An 18,785-nucleotide genomic window follows, 5' to 3' on the forward strand; every position below is an offset into this window, starting at 1 on the left:
AAACCTCCACACAGTTACAGAGAAGAAGCCGCAGAGACGTGTACCAATGAGACTGCAGTAGAAAGTGACAGCAGCCTTGAGATGTATGCGGGAACTGTTTGTGTGTTTGTGAGAAGATAGGAGGGATACACACAACACTTGTTTCTCTGCTTTTCACCTTTTACCTTCACTGAAGCAGGTGAGTAGAAGCCACCGGCGGTTATTATTAGCTGAGTAACGTTAGCATCCCGGCTAAAGCTAAATTGTCAGTTAATAGTCGTTTGTTCACTGTTAGCCGGTACGTTCATGTTTTCTTTTGGATATTTCATTTGATTTAAATTGATTTTAAAATTTTTTTATTGATGTATGTTTGCTTGTGGATATTCATGCTGCTGTCAGTGCCGCTGCTACACATGGAAAGGTGCGCCACGCCAAACTCCATTCAAAATGTGGACCATTTATGAATCCGTTGTTACAATGACTTACATGGTGTTCTCATGGATAACCGTTTTAAAGTATTTTAACAGGAGCCAACTCGAAGACATGTAGTAAAAAAAGTATTAAAAATACATTACAGATAAAGTTTTATTCTCATTTGATAGCTTTGACTTTAAAGCACAAAGCAATATTAAAACATGAGATTTGTGAACGGAGTTTGGTGTGGTGACACACTCTAATTTACATCCATCAGGCAGACTGAGGTCAGATCCAGCTTTTATCAGCCGGTCAGTAACACAGATGTATGTGTGTGTTTCAGTCATCATGAGACTACTATCCAGCAGTGAAAGAGGAGCTTCATGCAGCTGCTTAACTCTGGCTTTTCTCATGCTGCTGCTTTGCTGTCACATAACCAGCACTCTCAGCCAAAAGGTGAGTTCTATAGTATTATAGTTAGTGTTGTATGCTGGATTTGATGACAGACAACCCCTCCGTACTATGTGTCATTTAATATTACAGCACTTTTGGGGGTGGGACAGAGGCACACAACCAGGTGATATGTTCAGCCTCTGTCTGAGAAAACAGCCACATAGTGCAACTGCAACTTATATTTAACAAGTGTTTGATTTGATCATACTGTAGCTTCAAGTAAAGTAAGTCCTGAAGTAGACATTCTGTGTTCAAATCAAACCTTCCAGCTGTGATTTTTTTATGTCTGTGCAGTCTGAATCTGCTCTAACTGTGGTGGAGAACACGGAAGGAGGAGAAGGAGCAGGTAGCGATGATGATGGTGATGAGGTGACGGTTGATGAAGTTGAGGAGGAAGGAGATTTAGAGGTGGTGCAACCTACTGAGGAGTGGCAAACACTTAAACCAGGTAATGTATGTAGTGAGAGGATGTAATGATACTCTGTTGTAGTCCAACATCATCAACATCATTGTGTGTGTGTGTGTGTGTGTGTGTGTGTGTGTGTGTGTGTGTGTGTGTGTGTGTGTGTGTGTGTGTGTGTGTGTGTGTGTGTGTGTGTGTGTGTGTGTGTGTGTGTGTGTGCAGGCCAGGCAGTGCCAGCAGGTTCTCATGTGAGGCTGAATCTGCAGACAGGTCAGAGGGAGGTGAGACTGGGAGAGGAGCAGCTTAAATACTGGACACAGGAGCACAGGTGTGTAGCAGCAGCAGTGTATTAATATTTAGATAATTGTTACATTCATTATGATCTATATATTACAATATTCACTAAAGCTGGTAGAACATTCACAGCATTGCCAACACACACATACAAGGTAATAGGAAGAAGATAAGATGAATATATTGAAGTAAAGTGTGTGTTTTCCAGGGAGGAGAAGGAGAGCACGTCCTTCACTCCTGATGAGCTGAAAAAAGCCATGAAGAAGATCAAGGAGGACCTGAACCCTGCGAGCAGAGACACAGAGCAGCAGGTGTTAATGTACAACACAGACATGAATCTAATATATAGAAATTCATTTTCTGGAGAGCTGAGGTGCACACAGAACTCAGCATCTTCCTGAGAACATTAAAGTGCTCATCATTAATGTTCTGCTTGTAAAAAACTAAACACTCTAAAGTGCTCAGGAACAACAGTTTTTATCATTTAAATTAAGTGATATTCTCAAACAGTGTGTCTTTACATATGTTTATGACTCGTGCGTATGTGTGTGTGTGTCCTCTCCTCACTGTGTGTGTGTGTGTGTGTGTAGGACTCTGTATCATCTCAGTTTCGTCCTCTGGAGGAGTTAAAGAGAGACATGGCTAAGCTGGACCTGCTGGTAGAGACAGATGTTCAGGTACATCACTCTGAGTTTAATATGGGAGAATAACAACAATGTTCCATATTTAGTTTTTAATCCTGTTAACAGAGCACAGCTGTAACATTGTGGGTATGCTATAGACTATCTATCCAGTTGCATTGGAAAGTGTTGTACATCAAGCTCATAATACTTATGTACTTTTAGTGTAATACTTTAACTACATCACTCATGATGTATAAAGTATATGTAGTTATTAGCCCAGCTGTATAACGTGTATTGTGATGTTATAGATTATGAGGCGTCTGCTGGATCAGTTCAACAGCAGCAACTCAACAGTGCAGCAGAGGCTGAGCATCCTGCTGGAGCTGGAGTATCTGGTGCATCAGGTAACAACATCACATCAAAACCTGCACACACACTCTGAGGATGGAAGCTGAAAGATTAATACTGAGAGTCAGGATTCTAACTCTGCGTGTGTGTGTGTGTGTGTGTGTTAGGTGGATAACGCTCAGACCCTGTGCTCGATGGGGGGTCTAAAATTAATTCTTGAAGGTCTGAACAGCACTGACTTCAGATTACAGGAGAGCTCTGCCCTCGTCCTGGGCTCCGCTCTGTCCAGGTACTAACTGCACACCTGCTCATCACATTTACAGCCAACATCCATCACTAATCTGTGTTTTATATCAAAATACAGTGTGTAGCTGTGTAGTATGAAACACACCAGTCCTCTGTGTATGCACATATAATCCACACAGGAAGTGCTATTCAATTAATGTGCAACTATCATTCGGAATCATTTTTTTAAAGAAAATATTCTCTGATTCCAGCTTCCAAAACAAGACATATGATGATGTCATCACGGGCCGTGGAAAAACATTTATCAACATTTTTCACCAAACCAAAAGCCAATTGAGAAAATAATCAACAGATGAATCAATAATGAAAATAATCATTAGTTGCAGCCTTAGTGTGAGGCCTGCATCATTTAAACAGATGAACAGAGAAAAAATCCTACAAAAACTTTAGATCAAATGTTTTTGATAAATGGAAAAATCTAAACAAACGATGACTCGCCAGAAACAAATCCTCAACTGATGGTTGTTAACAGAGAAAATAATCAACAGATTAATTCATAATGAAAAATAATTAGTTAATCCTAAAAAAGAACACCACGCATTTCTGTAAATAGAAAATCCAAAATAAAAGATGACTCAGCAGAAACAGAACCTCCACTTTACATTCAAACTATATTCTTCCTGATGAGACTATTACTTATTTGACACATGAATATTTAATATTATATCTATTTATCAATCATTTTAAGATATGTGTTCCTGTCTTGAAAGTTGTAGCATAACTTTCAGTTCCTACATAACTTGAATTACTTTATTATTATTGTTATGATTATTATTATTATTGTATTATTGACTGTATTCCTCCTTTCAGCTCCTGAATGTTCATTTTCCACCATCGGCTGAATAGATGCCAAATCTATGTGTACTGGGACGCAGCTGAAAGTATGAAGCAGCAGTTTAGAGCTGCAGATAATGCAGTGGTGGTACAGATGTGTAATAGTGGCTGTTGTATTTCCTGTCCTGCAGTAACCCGGTGGTCCAGGTGAAGGCGGTGGAGAGCGGCGCCCTTCAGACTCTGTTAACCGTCCTGGCCACATCACAAGCACACAGTGTCAAAAAGAAGGTGCCTACATGTAACTCACACACCTATTCGTTTTAAAACATGCACAAAACATGTCAGTTGTGTTTTAACGTGTGTGTGTGTGTGTGTGTGTGTCGTCCTCTCAGGTTCTGTTCGCGGTGGCGTCCCTCTTGCGTCACTTCCCCTTCGCGCAGCATCACTTCCTGTCACACGGCGGGCTGCAGGTGCTGTCGGAGCTGTTCAGAGCGGACGGGAGAGGAGCCCTGCGCACACGCATCGTCACCATGTTATACGACATGATCAGTGAGAAGGTAACACAAACGCTAACTGTTACTCTCTCTGACTTTAAAGCTCTCCCCTCACCGTGCTGATTCTGGTCTCCTCTTGTCCACCAGGAGCTGATCTCTCAGGCGGGTCTGGACCCAGCGCTGGACGCCTCCCACGAGGAGCGAGTGCATCAGTATTCCAAAGTGTCCCTGCAGGGGGAGCTGCTGGAAGAGGGGTGGTGCAGTCTAGTGCCACAGCTGCTGGAGTCCTCTGATCATGACTGCAGAGAGAAGGTGATGGAAGAGGTTTTATATTACTGTTCAATTCTACTAGTTCTATAAACCTCATCAGTAGAATACTATATTTTTGGGTTTGGAGGATGCCTGGAGAAACAAACTGTAAAGTCTGGTGGAGGATGAACTAGAACGGAGATTAAGGTAAGGTAGGAGAAATTCAAAAACTGACACAATAGTTGCCATGTAATGGACAAAATAAAATACTATATATATACAATAAAATAATCTGCAATTATATATTAATATCCTCGTCTAGATGAATGGGCAAAAACTCCCTCAGACACTCTAAAATCTTATGGAAAGCCTTCCCAGGAGAGTGGAAACTGTTATATCTGCAAAAGGGGAACAACTCTATTAATTACCTATGCATTTAGAGTCATTAAAGCTCCTGTAGGTGTAACAGCCAGCTGTCCCAATAGTTTTGTCCATATAATGCATTTTCATTCACTTTTTTTTTTTTTCAATAGTTAAATGAAGACTTTGACGCTACTCTCATACCTGTAGAGTAAATATGAAGCAGCCGGTTAGCTTAGCTTAGCACAAGGAGTGGAAATAGGGAAACAGTCCGATGCCTACTTGTCGGTCTGCCTAAGTATACTCAAACCAAACAGTATGCATACTAAATGTGATCAGTTTTGGTGCTACTAAAGTAATGTGCGGTGTAAACAGACACACAGCACATGTAGCTGGAAACCCACGAAAGCAGCTCCTCACCTTTTTAAATAAGCATTTGTCTGAGGTGGCAGATGTCCATCATGAAGGTAGACTGTGATGAGTAACATAATGTTCAGTAAGACAGTGAAAAAATGTGTTCCCCTCCATGAGGGGTCCAAAAAATAATGGTAGTATCACCATGGCAATAAAAAGGGAAAGAGAAGGAGAACCATGGTGTGAATGGTTAGTAACCCTAACATTAACTCATCCTTTTTAAAAGAGCCAGGTTGGATAAACATGTGAGTATATGAAGTGAACTTGCTGCTCTCGTCCTCTCTGCAGGCTCTGCGAGCTATGTTGGCGATGGCTCCCGTGTGTTTGGAGCAGTACCGCTCAGATCGCTCCCTGCTGGGCTCTCTGGTCTCTATGAGAGACCAGTACCAGGGCATGGTCCAATCAGAGATGATTCTAGGAGAGGAGAACGGCTACTTCGCAGAGATTGTTGATCTGATAGATGCACTGAAGGTGAAAATGACTGTCTGATCTATCAGAGCGACAATTTTCTGTGGCCAATCAGGGCAGAGAGGAGACTACAGACTGCTATCTACACTGTGGGGAGGAGTCAGCCACCCACAGAACTCTCTCCTCTGTGTCCCGCTGCTTCTGTTCCAGTCAACTGAAGGACGAGGGACGTTACTTTGAGGACATGAATGTTGGGCTTGACCCTGCTGCTCAGTATAAACTCTACCAACATTTCATTGGTGGCCTTTGAAAGATCTCGGAGAGCTGCGAGCATTTAAAGAACTATTTTTATTTTGTGTTGATAATTAAAAAAATTAAATTATTTAAAATGACGGCGTCCGATTCTATACGATTCTAACACTTTTATGTTCAGGAATCTCTCGTAGCTTTAATATCAAATCAAATGAGTTATGTATTGTGAAGCTAGTGACAGGCATTGGTTCATCTATATAGTCATCTGAAGGAGAAACATGTTTGCAAGCAGGCCTGTGTGTGAGATACTGTGTGATACTGATACTTCCTATAGTCTGCATACAGTAGGTTTCATGTAATCCAACACACACATACAGGTAAGGATGAAGAGGAAGTACAGACATATTGGCATGTCATAGTAAAGTGTAATTATTATTATTATTATTATTTTAATCAGGTGTTTCAGCTTCATGGCTTTTGGTTCTGTGCATGCTGACTCAGACATTTAGTTTTTTGTTACATCACAGCAGGAAAAAACTCAGGTGTCAATAATAGAACTCATTTAGGTGCTTCAGTTTCAGGCTGGATCACTGTGACACTGTTGGGGTGAGGCTCAATTCCCTTATGAGATATTTCCTCACTCCTTAGTCCTCACTTGAACTGGATGTTGTTCCCTCCGGTCTGCTATCATGAAGGCTACCTCATAGCTCTTATTTCTGCTCTGAGGATACATGAGAGCAGCCTTCACGGAGGTTTTTCACTGAACAACATGCCTCAGTTATTGATTGGACTCTGCAGCTGGTCAGACTGGTCTGATACATTAAACTCTGTCAGGAAGAAACAACAACCATGCTCTTATTGTGAAAAGTCGAACCGGCAGTATAAGCAGGAGCAGCTAACGGAAGTAAGTGTGTTAAAAAGAGCGTTTTTCACACCCGCATTATGCAAGGACCCGCCCACTCTACCTCTGATTGGCTGTGACCCATATAGTCTATCAGTAGCTCAATCGTAAGCAACCCATCAACAAAGGCAACGAGCTAGCCAATCAGAGGCAGAGGAGGGCGGTTCTTCTCGGAATGCGGGTGGGGGAAAAAAACAATAATAAAGCTTTTACGGAAAGGGCACGAGACAAATCAGTTGCTAGTAATTTCTGAGGCTTGACGATGAACAGCTGGGATATTTCCGCTTCCGTGTTTCATAACAATATATCTGGTAAGTAACAGAACAAGGACTTCAATAAAAATGCCGGGAGAATTATTTCTCCATATTATCTGTTTACATTGTATGGAAACTGTAAAGCTGGGTAAATATGTACATTTTTAAGACACTTGCGTTAGTGGTTGAAACCTTACGTAGCTAGGTTAGAACAGGTTAGTTCTGTATGTGTTCATACACGGTTGGTGTAGCTGTTATTACAGCAGAATGTAGTGAATAATATACCATTAGAAAACATATATACTATACTTATATTATTTTACTATTACCATTGTGTTTACACTAGTTAATGTAGCGTAGCATACAATTAAAGCAACAATATCGCCTTGTCTGACTTAACAATACCATACATAGTAACATAATATACATGCATTTTAATATTAAAAGACAGCCTTTCATAACAAGAAGAAAACAGTATTGATATTCTGTTTTTAACTTTATTGTACCTTTGGTCTATTTCTATTTCTAGCCCTCCCCTCACTTAAGTCACATCTTGTGTTGTCAGACGTTTCCTCTCTTGAATGTAACTCTAGGTGACCTCTCTCAGCTGTTTGAAGGCACACAGGTTGAGTGAATGACGGGTGATGGAGCTGTCTCAGAGGGACAGGCTGTCGGAGCTGGTGGAGGAGCTGACCACATCAGGACAGCAGCAGCTCAACGAGGACAAGATGAAGGAAATCAAGAAGATCTGCAAGTATGCTACAATTTAAAGGGCACATACACACACACACACAGAAGGCTAGATAAGGTAGTGTAGGTCAAGCAGGTTTTCACTCCTGCCCTGGTTAGATATTTAGTATAATAATCAATCATGTGTCTGATCACTGTTGGCTCCGTGTCTTCTTTTCCTCTCAGAGTGTCTAATGACTGCATAGACCACGTGTACCACTCGCTGTTGTCTCAGCTCAACCAAGAACACGCCGAGATCAGACTGTCAGCCTTCCAGATCGCCAGCGAGCTCTTCTCCAGATCACACCACTTCAGAACCCTGCTGGTGGACAACTTCCAGGTAACAGCTCAGAGTCACCTGCTTGTATTTATCCCACACAAACCACTACAGTAATCTTAACAAAATCTTTCTAATAGTGACATCGTAAATCACAGTGATCTTGTCTTCTGTTGTCTCTCTCTCTCTCCATCCTCCGTCCCTCCTGCAGGAGTTCTTGGAGTTGACCGTAGAGACGGACTCGGAGCAGCCTCTCCCTCCTCCTAAAGAGGTAGCCAGGAAACTGAGGGCGCTGGCCATCCAGACTGTCCAATCGTGGCAGGCCTCCTATGGGACGGCGTATAAGAAGCTGGCACTGGGCTACCACTTCCTCAAACAGGTCAAGAAGGTGAGAGAGATGAGATGATTTCATGACAAGTGTTTTCATTTATTTTAAAAAATATATTTATTATTTATTTTTATGGTTAAAGGCCAAATTGCTCAGTAACATTTTTTTTTTGGTACTTTTGTAATTTGTAAATAATAAAATTGTAATTTTTTCTCTCTTCTTCAATCAATCAAGCAATCAAGCAACACAAAGTGCTTTACATAGTCAAAAAATAAACAATAATTGACAATGTTATAAATAATGACTCAATAAAATCAGGAAACGCTATCATAACTCTCTTGAACCTGCAGTGAGGAAACAGCAGAGGTAGGATGAAAATGTAAAAATGTTGATTAAAAAGGTTAATACAAATTTAAAAAAAGTCAGAAATGTGACGTGGGGTTTTAAAAGGAAAGCAAAGATAAGAAAATAAAATAATAAAACGATTAATAGGAAAAGTGATGAAGTAAAACCAGATGTAAAAGTTGGGTGAAGAAGAGGAAAACAATTAAGAAATAAAAATAGAATAAAAAGGATAGTTCAAGTCATAAAGCACTCTGCTAATTGGGTAATAAGATGTAAAAGACAGCTTACATGATGCAAATTAACTGTAAAGACATGTTGGCTAACTTGTTAACTATATGTGTGTGTTTGTATAAGTAGAGATCATAAAGAACAGGAAAATCCATTGTTGAATTTTGAATGTGATAATTGTTTCAGTCAGACTACAGTGTTGGTGGTTTTTCCGTGTTGCCAGGTGGACTTCCAGGATGCTGAGGCCAGGACTGTAACAGAGAGGAGGAGGGAGGAGGAGAGGCAGAGGAAAATGCAGAGGATTTACAAGGAGAGAGTGGAGGCGGCCACCAATGACATGGAGGGTAAACACCACCTCATCCAACTACAGTAACTGATCTTCCAAATATCCCATCCAGAATGTCCCAGACACCTTTAATGAAGGTAAGCAGCAATAACTTCTATTAAGAAAATCTAATTTCTTTGACAGAGGCGCATCAGGATATAGAGGCCACACTGACAGAGATGGAGTCCTGTATGAAGCTGCTGCTCCCTAGGTTTGACCACACAGACGTCCAGACAACCGACAGCAGCCATTCAAACTCCCAACCGGCCGATGAACCTACACCTGACGATGAACAGCCCTGCTGCAGCAAAGGCCTGCAGGATGACAAGAAAGAAGAGAAGACACAAGGGGGGGAGGAGAGAGGGGGAAAAAAGAAAGACAAGGGAGGGACAGAGGAAAAGAGGGACAACAGGGAGAATAAAAAAGCAAAGAAAAAGAAGGAGAAAAGGTCTGAAGACGAGGAGGAAAAGAAGAAGAGAGAGATGGACGAAGGGCAGAGCGAGGGAGGCGAGGAAGAAGAAGAAGATGATGATGATGAGGAAAGTAGTGAAGAAGAAGAGGAGGAGTCTCGTGACTTGTTTATTCGGAACTCTGGGCTCATCTCTCATTCATATAATCTGGACCTGGACCTCAGTTCTGGTGGGTACAACTTTGCATAGTTTAATTTAGTGAAGACAGTTTATTACCTCTACATGGTTACACAACAAACCCTATAAGCATGGGTTTTGCAGGTACAATATTTAGTCATGTACCAAAGTCTTAGTCAAAATGACATTTTAACCAGGCGATGATGCTAATTGAAAAGTTAGGAGATTCTAGTGATGGCAATTCATCCTCTGGGAAACATAAACCTGTCAATCAAGTTTCACAGCAATCCATCCAATAGTTGTTGAGATAGTTCAATAAATAAGTAAAAGTTTTGTCAAAATTGAGCAGGACATATCCTAAAAACAACCTTTTTTTCTAAATACGTTTTGACAAATTATGTAAAATTTGTTTAAAAAAACCCCATAGTGTTACGTTGCAAAAGGTAAATATTTATTCCACATTTTAGTTCAAATTTATTTTCCTGTATATAATCAGATTTTTATGAAAAAATACTTATTGTTGAGATATTTTAGCCTAAACCAAAGTGGTGAACTGACAGACCAACATTACCAGAGTATAGCTGGCACTAGACATTATACACTTCATAAAGAAGGCATTTATTACTCTACTGTATGGTAGACCATTGGTTACAAAGACTGATGAAACTCCTCGTGCAACTTTAGGATTTTTTTTATACTTGTTTCAGTGAAGCGTATGAGAAAACAAAATGAGCAAGACTTTGAAAGTGTGATAGTTCATCAAAGGAGTCTTGGTTCTTTGGAACAGCAGAGTCAGTTTAATCCAACAGGCTGCTCGGCCTCCAGATCTCAACCCAACAGCACACCATTTCAGTGAGGACAAATGGAGGGTTTGCATAATTCCATCATACTTAAGACTGACCACAAAGAAACATCTTAGAGAATGTGCCAGTGCCTCCTTGTAACCATTCCTCTAACAGTTAAGCCTGTCATTTATGTAAAAAGGTTCTTGCTTGTTAATCTGTGAGTGTAGCTAATGAAGTGGCACCGAAGTCTGCATATACTGGTTTACTTCAAATCTGAACTATACCTTTCTGTTTTTTTCTATCAGGTCTTCATGTGAGGGAGACGGAGGATAATGAGGCAGTAGTTTCCACGGTGATAGATCTCGATAAACTGATAACAACCAAACACTTGCCAGCAGTGCAAGGCTGGATCCAGGTTGGTACTCACAGACAGGGCTCATATTTGTAGACATGTAGTAAATACAACATAATTTCATGCTTTATATTTAGCAAACAAATGCTTCTCTGTTATCTAACCCGTGTGTATGTTTGTAGGTCTTCACCAAGGCCGGTGCTGAGGAGCAGCTGCTGAGGAGAGCGCTGGATCTGAAGAAGTCTTTAGAGGCTGCCCTGCAGAAACACAAAGAGCTTCACATCGACTACAAGACCAGGATTAGAAAATCGGTGAGTAACAAACAATATCACATCCTGACTGTTGTGGATGCTGTGTGGGTTTGCATATTTGGTTTGTTGGAGCCACCTGATGGCAGGTAATAGTAGTGCAGACACATTGCCCTTTATGGAATAGTTTGGACACCTCTGATTTAGACCCTGTTTATACCTGGCATTAACATGTGTCTCAGGTGATCCAATCACAGGTGGACAGCCGAGACACATTGCATTTCACACCTGTCTCTATTATGCATCTCAAGCTGAACACTTTCTGTTGCTGCCTACATCAATTCTGCTAGAAGGTCAAACAGCCACGCTGTCAGACATCAGTCAGACAGCACCAGATTAGTTTTTAGTGTGGGCTAAAGAGCTAATAAAACTGTTTCTAGAACTAATATACATGTACAAGGCTATTCCAGCTGTTCAGGTACGCATAATAACACATTAGCATTTACACTACAAAGACATGTGGTCAAATGCATCCCAGACCACCTCAGCAAGTGATTTGAGTGATCAGATCACAGGGAGTCTAGAGGTCTTAGAGGGAGTCTACACTTGTATTTAGCGCAGGCCACTTGTGATTGGATCAGCGGAGACACATGTTAACGCCAGGTGTAAACAGACTCTTAGTATCAGTATTGCAATGCAAGCTGTCTTTACAAGACTTGTTAGACAATATTGTCTGTAACTGGATGTGTTAATTAGTTATAAATTGCTGTAGAAAACAGCACATTTCAACTATTGGCATGCTTAGCTGTATTTACTGTGATCATTTATACTTGCTGTACAATACTTACCTTGTCATATCTGTAATTTCATGACATTTTCTGTTTAATACTCAAATAACTTGCCATGGCATTTGCAACACTGACAAATGCAGGACATGAATCCCGCTTAAGTCCTTTTGGGAAATGAGAAAAACTGAAAACATCCAGTTATATGTTAACACTAGTTTAATTTAAGTTTATAAAGGTAAAACAACCCTTGTATCTTTTTGCAGACTGTCTAAAACAGTTCACTAGTTATGTCAAATAAAAGATCTAGGGTAGCTCTGCCAAACGTAAATGTTTTACAGCACAAACTCATTATTTATTTATTCACTGCTAGTATGGAGTTTGGCCAGCAGATGGCAGCATTGCACTACACATTCTGGGATGATGGTACCAAATTTACACCTACAGAGAAGGGATGCAGTTTGATTGAAGCGCTTTGTGTCTAAATGTTGTGCTATGAAAAAAAACAACAAAGCGATAGAAAGTAGTTTGTTCTATTCTTCCTATTCTTTCGTCTGACCACTTCGGCTAACTTCTGATGTCTTCTAAACTTACATCCCCTGGAAAGTGAAAGTGAAATCCACACTAAATTCATCCTGAAAAGTACTTTGCTCTGTATTTCAAGAGAGACATTTTCAATAGTGGCCTACCTATCAAAGTGAGTTTCCTTGGAGCCAGCATCTAGTGATTTGAACCTCCCAAAGGACTCACAACACTGACACCTGCACACTTTAAAATGCCTTCTTCATTATATCAGCCAAAGTGGATGTTCTCCTGGCACAGAGGAATCAAACAGACTCAAGAGTGTTTCATTGCACACCTCTAATCAGTGGAAATTATATCAATCCCACATCAAGAAACAGCATTGTACACATAAAAGCCATTCAAAAATCAACAAATGCATTGAATTGTTAAAACATTTATAATGAGGAATGCTTAATGTACAAATCACATGTATACACACAATCAACATTAAAAAAATTAATCAATTCTGTGTAACTGTGTAAAAGTTCATGTTTGAAAGCACTGAATAGAAAGCATTTTTGAAATTGGTGCTAAATCACCTTCTGAGAGGCTCTAGTTTTCATCTGCACCATCTAGTGGCCACTAAGATAACTGCATCTTCAGATGCTTCCACACTGCTCTCACCACTCACTCTAAGCAGACTAGCCAGCTCACGTTGATGTCTACTTAAGACTAGTACTGAGCTGTCATGAGGAATCTATTGGAATAAAGTCTGATTGAAGCAATATTCAGTGTTCAGCCTGAATACTTAAAAAAGTGCATGCTCTCTACATAAGATTCCCTGCATAAAATATACAAACTATTACAAAACCCCACTACAAATTTATCTGGCCTTTTTTCAGAATCATTAACCTCATCAGATTAAATAAAATACCCAAGTATTACTGTCTTGTGTTAGGTTGCTTGGCTCTTCACAGTGTTCTCTTTAATTTTTCCTCTTCAAATATCTTTTTTCCTGTATACCTCTGGTCTCCCATAGGGAAGTATCACATAATAGAGACAGAGAGAGAGTATGGAAATATTAATAGTTAAGACATTTGGTAGAGGTGAGATAGCAAGGCACTGCCATAATGCATAATGCATCAGAGACAAAGGGAAGAAATTGGGGAGCAAGGGGGAGGATGTACCCATTCCATCACTTCACTACCACTAATGTGCCCCATGGCTTGACAGCTGATATGTCTATCTGACTGTCTGTATATCTAGCTTAGCATCATAGCTCTGCTATTGTTTGTGCTGGCCCTAAATGGATGCACACAAAAAAGCCTTTTTACTTAAACTTATTGCTTGATTGTGATGGTTTAATTGGTGCCGAAATGTCTGAAAGTGTTTTGCAGAGAGGTCCATGCTGCATGGTTGCAGTGCAGCGAAACAGAAAAAAAAGGAATGGACATCAGCTTGCAGTCTCAGGTTTTTAAATGACCAATGAATGCAACCTGCTTTACGTGTTTAAAAAAAAAAAAAGCATAAAAGTTGTAGCGTGTGAATCCATCTTTAGCTGAACAGAGCGGCAGAGTGACAGTGACAGAGCGCCGGGCGTCTCGCTCTGCCTGGTTATCACTGTCAGGGACCAGTCTGCTGCACCAGCAGGCCCAGCACTGCGATAACCACACAACTTACAGCCCCTTTATCATAATTAGCTTTTCCTTTTTAGCCTTAAAAGGCCTTCCATTACTGGGTCCTTCTCTATCGGGCCGCTGACACACCACACGATTGGTTTCTCTCTCAACGGGCCTCTCAATATAGTCTCCCATAACGGGGGAGTCGGTGAGAGAGAGAGGAGGAAGAGCCAGAGGAGGTGTATTATGGAAGCATATAGGGAGGCTTGTTTATTGAAGGAGAGAATAGGACAGAGGGAGGGTTGAGTGAAGATGCATTTACATGAAGTTCGGAGACTATTGAAAATAGAAATGCACAAGGCTGTTTTCTTTTTAATGGCTGAGTGTTCCATTTGTGTAGTCCGAACATTTGAATGTTGGATGCTTGTGAAATTTTACAAAACTAACATGTAGCATGTGAATAAGACTGTTTATAGTCTGAGTCCACTAGGTGCGTCTGTGATGCATTCTTGCTGTCGAAGCTCATCGCAGACACTCTACTCAATGCAAAACATACATGCTCAGTCTATTTTTGACGGAAGCCCTGTTAAAGCTGAATCAAGCTGCACAGGAAAGATTCCGGTTCACTAGTTAGGAATAGCTTGAAAGAGCAATGGTTCCTGAGACGTTGTACTTTCTTAAGTAGTTCTCACAGAGGTTGATTGTTTAAAATGGTGCCATCTACTGGAAGTAAACCATAACTGGTTGTGCCTAAAATTGGTACACTGTCAGCTAATTTTAAAGAGAAATCTGTGGTTTCTGTTTCTCTCTGGGGAGTTCAAAACCTTGTAAATGAGCACACTGCACACAGATTTCAGACACAATGTTGTTGGCATATAACTTAATACCCTGGGAGAAATTGGGGTCCTCTGTTCTAAAACTGAGCTGGCAAAAAAGACTGCCCTTTTTTTCCCACCAACCCCTCAGATACATCTGATGTTGGACGTAGTCCAGAGGGAGCAGAGGGTGGTCATTCTGGATGTTCCACACCAAACATCGACTATGTGCTATAAATCCACTGAGGATGGTGCCACCATAGCAAGCCTCTGACAGGTGTGTCAAGGACGATGGGTGGGCAGCCAACATCAACCAGCTCCTGATGGGGTGGAGCCTGGTTTAGGATGGCCTGTGTGAGTCATACAGACCATCATACTTACAGGCCCTACTTATACACCACTTTTTACAGGTTGTAGGAAGTCGTGTGGGGAAATAACGCTCAATCTACTGAACTGCTTGTTGGGGGCAGTACATATAGTGCACCTTGCATATGCCAACACTGTCCTTCCTTCAGCCATAGCTTGTTAAAATGGTTTTACAAGGTGCAGGGCAGTGGGCACTGTGCCCTCTGATGCCTTAGAGTTGTGGTGCCCACTGGAGTAGTTTGACATGACAATTAAGCAACTCCACAACAAGCTGAGGAAGGTTCACTTGATGTGGTTTTAAAGCTTTGGAAACTACTATTAAGTTGAAACTTTTGTCTAGAATTCAACAGTTGTTTGATTGCTGTGTAGACTTATTTCTTGGCATCCCTTTACTCCCAAGCAGACCATTTCTATGTCATCTTTGTCTTTCCCTTCTGATTCATCTGGTTTTACCTCTCATGTCCTTTTCAGGTCAATGCTCAATGTTGACATCGTTTACCAGTAGATCTGTGTACTGTTGAGCATGGAACATGGTGTCCTTTTGGACCAAACTCCCCTGCTCTACCTTGTGGTCCTGTTTTTCCAACTGCTAGAGCCCACTAGTGTCTCTGTCAATTTAGATATGGAAGCCAGATCCTCTTAGCTTGTCCCCTTACTTTGCATGTTTTAGATCAGTGTGGTGGTACTGGCTTGATTGTAGTATCTGTGATATCTGAGACTGGTGGTACTGGTTAATGGGATTGAAAAAAATGCATCTAGTGATATGATAAAGGTTTTTTCCTTTTTACCAAGAGGCAAGATATTGAGTGCCATTATCACAATTTATTAAATACACTGTGTCTCGCCCTGTCTTTGATGAGCAGCTTTTTGGCCCGACACAGGCTATGTCCTGTCAGACAGCAATTCATATGAATTAGTTTGAAGCATATTTGCTAACTTTACTTAATAAAACAATTTTGTATCTTACGACGAGCCTTGCTATAATTCAACGTTTCACAGTATGAGGAAACAGGCAGCTTTCACAGTATCTTGCAGCTCTGTTATCGTTGCTGCTGGAAGAGTGAGTATTTTCGAAAAGAGTTTTCAGGAAGAGCTATGACTGGAAAATACCATATGCATCTGTTGAGTGCCTCAAACTGAAAACATGGGCTTGTGTTTAGGAATGGAGAAGACATACAGACTTATTTGAACATATCTGTTTTTAACAGTGCATTCAGTCACTCTGGGCTCCATTCATACAGGCCTGGGCCTTGTTTACTGCTGATAACCCATCTTATCACAGCACAATGAATGTGGATAAACAAAGAAAGACTACCCCTCTATTTCTCTCTCTAACGTTCCCTCCTTTTCATTTGTACGTTCATTGTCTCACACTCTCTGTCTCACACTAGAAATATGTATTTCTCTTGCTTTCTTTGCCTCTATTTCGCTCTCATTATGCATTATGCTCAGGCTTGGGGTTGTATTTATTGCGCCTCAGCAAATTGGTTGTTCAGTTATCTTTTCATTAATGGAGTAAAATAAGGAAGTGTGGAAAGACGTAGTGAATAAAACTTGCTGGGAGTAGAGAATTCATGACAGTAAGAGCCCAATAAAAAGGGCTTTCAAAATCTGGTCTCATTTCTAATGGAAGTATACTTGCCTTGCCAAAAGAAATTCCTCCCCTACCTACAGTAGTCCAAATTGCACTCGACTGATAACACCTTTTGTTAGTTGCTTGTGGCATATTTAACCATAATGCAAAAATATGAAAACATTACTCTGTAAGCCACCATCCAATATGAGTAACAAAATAAAACCTAGTGACAGGTCAGGATATGAATTCATAGATTAATATAGGGATGTGCTGGTTTTATCTAAGTGGATGGGATACTGGACATGTTTTTTAAAACAGATTTTAGATTTGGGAGAAAGAGAGCACTGAAATTGGATTGGTAGCCTACTCGAGGTAACAAGGTCGGTAAATACCTGAAGTTGAGGTATTGGAATTGGATTGAAAAAGTCATCCCTAGATTAATGCATGTTTTACAAAATCAAAGGTTTTCTGTATTCTACATTGTTAGAGCTAGCATGTCTTTATTGTTTAACAGGTTTAATCTCATGTTGACATGTGAAAATTGCGATAGCCCAAATATTGAATCAAGGAGTACAGTTTTCTACGGCATGTCAGTGTGTTTCAGATTGATGTCATTCACTTCCCTTTTGATAAGGTGTTGACATGAGTCCAGTTGTATACGACTAGTTTGATGTCAGGTGAAAGTTGTTACATATTGTAGGTGCAAAGATAATGTTCCTGACTTCTGACCAAGTTTGATCGCCATGAGCCAATTGTATATGACGAAGAGATGGCCTCAAGGTGTTTGTATGTCATATTGTTTCATTAGACCATTTAGCAGACCACTTGGATGAGTTCATTTCAGAAATTGGTGATATTATTTGTTTTTTGTGAAATATATAAATGTAACTACTTGAAGTCTATAAGGTAATACTTGAAAAAAATGTATTAGTTGATGTAAAAAGTAAGACGTTAGTGTCATTATTTTGCTAACATAAGAAGAATTCAAAATGCAGACTGATATAGATTTAGTAAATCACTGTGGACACAGTCTGGCTCCATCAGGGGTCTCTGATAATGTGAAAGGAGATGGTTTCTAAATTGCAACTGATGGATCCACTGGGAATGTCATGGTGAGAGGTGGAGGGGGTGGATTTGGTGGTTATACTTGAGATCTCTCGGCCAGTTCGATAGCCTCACATGGGCTAAATGGGCTCCTGAGCTCCACAAAGCCTTGTAGGTCCACATCGGTCTTTCAGGGCTTTTTTATGTGTACTCATAGAAGTTCCAGGGGTCCCTAGTAAAATCAGGAACAGCAGTGTATAATTTAAACTATGGCAGCAGGCGAGAATGTATAATAATGACTATTTTGATCACAGATTGAGACACAGGGTGGGAGGGCGAACTGAACTAGACAGTTGAGAATAGGCTCCTTGACAGGCAAAGGTTTGGGAAGCTCTGAGGTGGCTAATAGACCTGCCAGGCTAGGTTAGAGAAATAAAGATGTCACCTTATACATCATATAAGCTGACTGCTCCCCAGAGACAAAGGGTGCGTCTATGTGTGTGCGTTTGGGGAGTGTTTGGGAGGGAGGGGGGGGGGGTATAATGGGGTGAAGCAGTGAAGAGGAGGCTATGGGGATAGAGAGACAGAGAGCAGCGAGTGAAAAGCTTTTTTCTCATTAGTGCAGGACCCCATGGGATCTTTTGCTAGGTAGTAATGAATAGGAGTGCAAGGTGGTAATAGAGATGTGGGATGTTGTGGCAAATCAAGCCCTGAATAGGTCAGACTCCACTGGAAGCTTTAGGCCTAATTAGTTTGTAAATATGTTGAAATCAATCAGTGGCAGCACATTTCCAGCCCCTGCCGCAGATCAAATATTAAGGAAAATAATGGTAAAAAGACTAGAAGATTTCTAAGTGATAAATAATACAGCTTAGTTGTTTATCTAGATGTAGGTCCAAACCAGCACTAAAGAGGATGAGCATACATTTTAAAAGTCAATCCTAAT

At 40.6% G+C, this 18,785-nt stretch overlaps 2 protein-coding genes across 5 annotated transcripts in view; both read left to right on the forward strand.

The window, feature by feature from the left end:
* The first annotated feature begins 58 nt into the window (after positions 1–58).
* On the forward strand, positions 59–5,908 carry sil1 (SIL1 nucleotide exchange factor). Its single transcript, XM_062425789.1, has 12 exons — positions 59–178; positions 737–849; positions 1,141–1,294; positions 1,472–1,577; positions 1,752–1,854; positions 2,134–2,220; positions 2,475–2,570; positions 2,682–2,803; positions 3,786–3,882; positions 3,987–4,151; positions 4,236–4,400; positions 5,400–5,908. The coding sequence occupies exons 2-12, from the start codon at positions 742–744 to the stop codon at positions 5,598–5,600; spliced, it is 1,404 nt and encodes a 467-aa protein (XP_062281773.1). The 5' UTR covers positions 59–178; positions 737–741; the 3' UTR covers positions 5,601–5,908.
* Positions 5,909–6,861: 953 nt separating this feature from the next.
* uvssa (UV-stimulated scaffold protein A) overlaps positions 6,862–18,785 on the forward strand; it is a 36,010-nt gene continuing 24,086 nt past the window's right edge. For 2 of the 4 annotated variants that reach the window (XM_062425785.1, XM_062425788.1), the window contains exons 1-7: positions 7,450–7,680; positions 7,842–7,995; positions 8,144–8,320; positions 9,057–9,177; positions 9,303–9,797; positions 10,836–10,945; positions 11,065–11,193. In XM_062425785.1, the coding sequence (XP_062281769.1) occupies positions 7,571–7,680; positions 7,842–7,995; positions 8,144–8,320; positions 9,057–9,177; positions 9,303–9,797; positions 10,836–10,945; positions 11,065–11,193 (1,296 nt within the window). In that variant the 5' untranslated portion in view covers positions 7,450–7,570. Of the gene's footprint in view, positions 6,984–7,035; positions 7,075–7,449; positions 7,681–7,841; positions 7,996–8,143; positions 8,321–9,056; positions 9,178–9,302; positions 9,798–10,835; positions 10,946–11,064; positions 11,194–18,785 lie in introns of those variants that run through there. The other 2 variants (XM_062425786.1, XM_062425787.1) reach the window with 2 other exon arrangements.

Source organism: Scomber scombrus, chromosome 9, assembly GCF_963691925.1.
Source record: "Scomber scombrus chromosome 9, fScoSco1.1, whole genome shotgun sequence".
Lineage (NCBI taxonomy): Eukaryota > Metazoa > Chordata > Actinopteri > Scombriformes > Scombridae > Scomber > Scomber scombrus.

Bases quoted from the DNA above. Each gene is read 5' to 3' on its own strand.
- sil1 (XM_062425789.1), top strand. From the start codon at position 742: ATGAGACTACTATCCAGCAGTGAAAGAGGAGCTTCATGCAGCTGCTTA. The intron at 1,855-2,133 runs GTGTTAATGTAC...GTGTGTGTGTAG, and splicing joins GCAGAGACACAGAGCAGCAG to GACTCTGTATCATCTCAGTT. The intron at 4,401-5,399 runs GTGATGGAAGAG...TCCTCTCTGCAG, and splicing joins ATCATGACTGCAGAGAGAAG to GCTCTGCGAGCTATGTTGGC.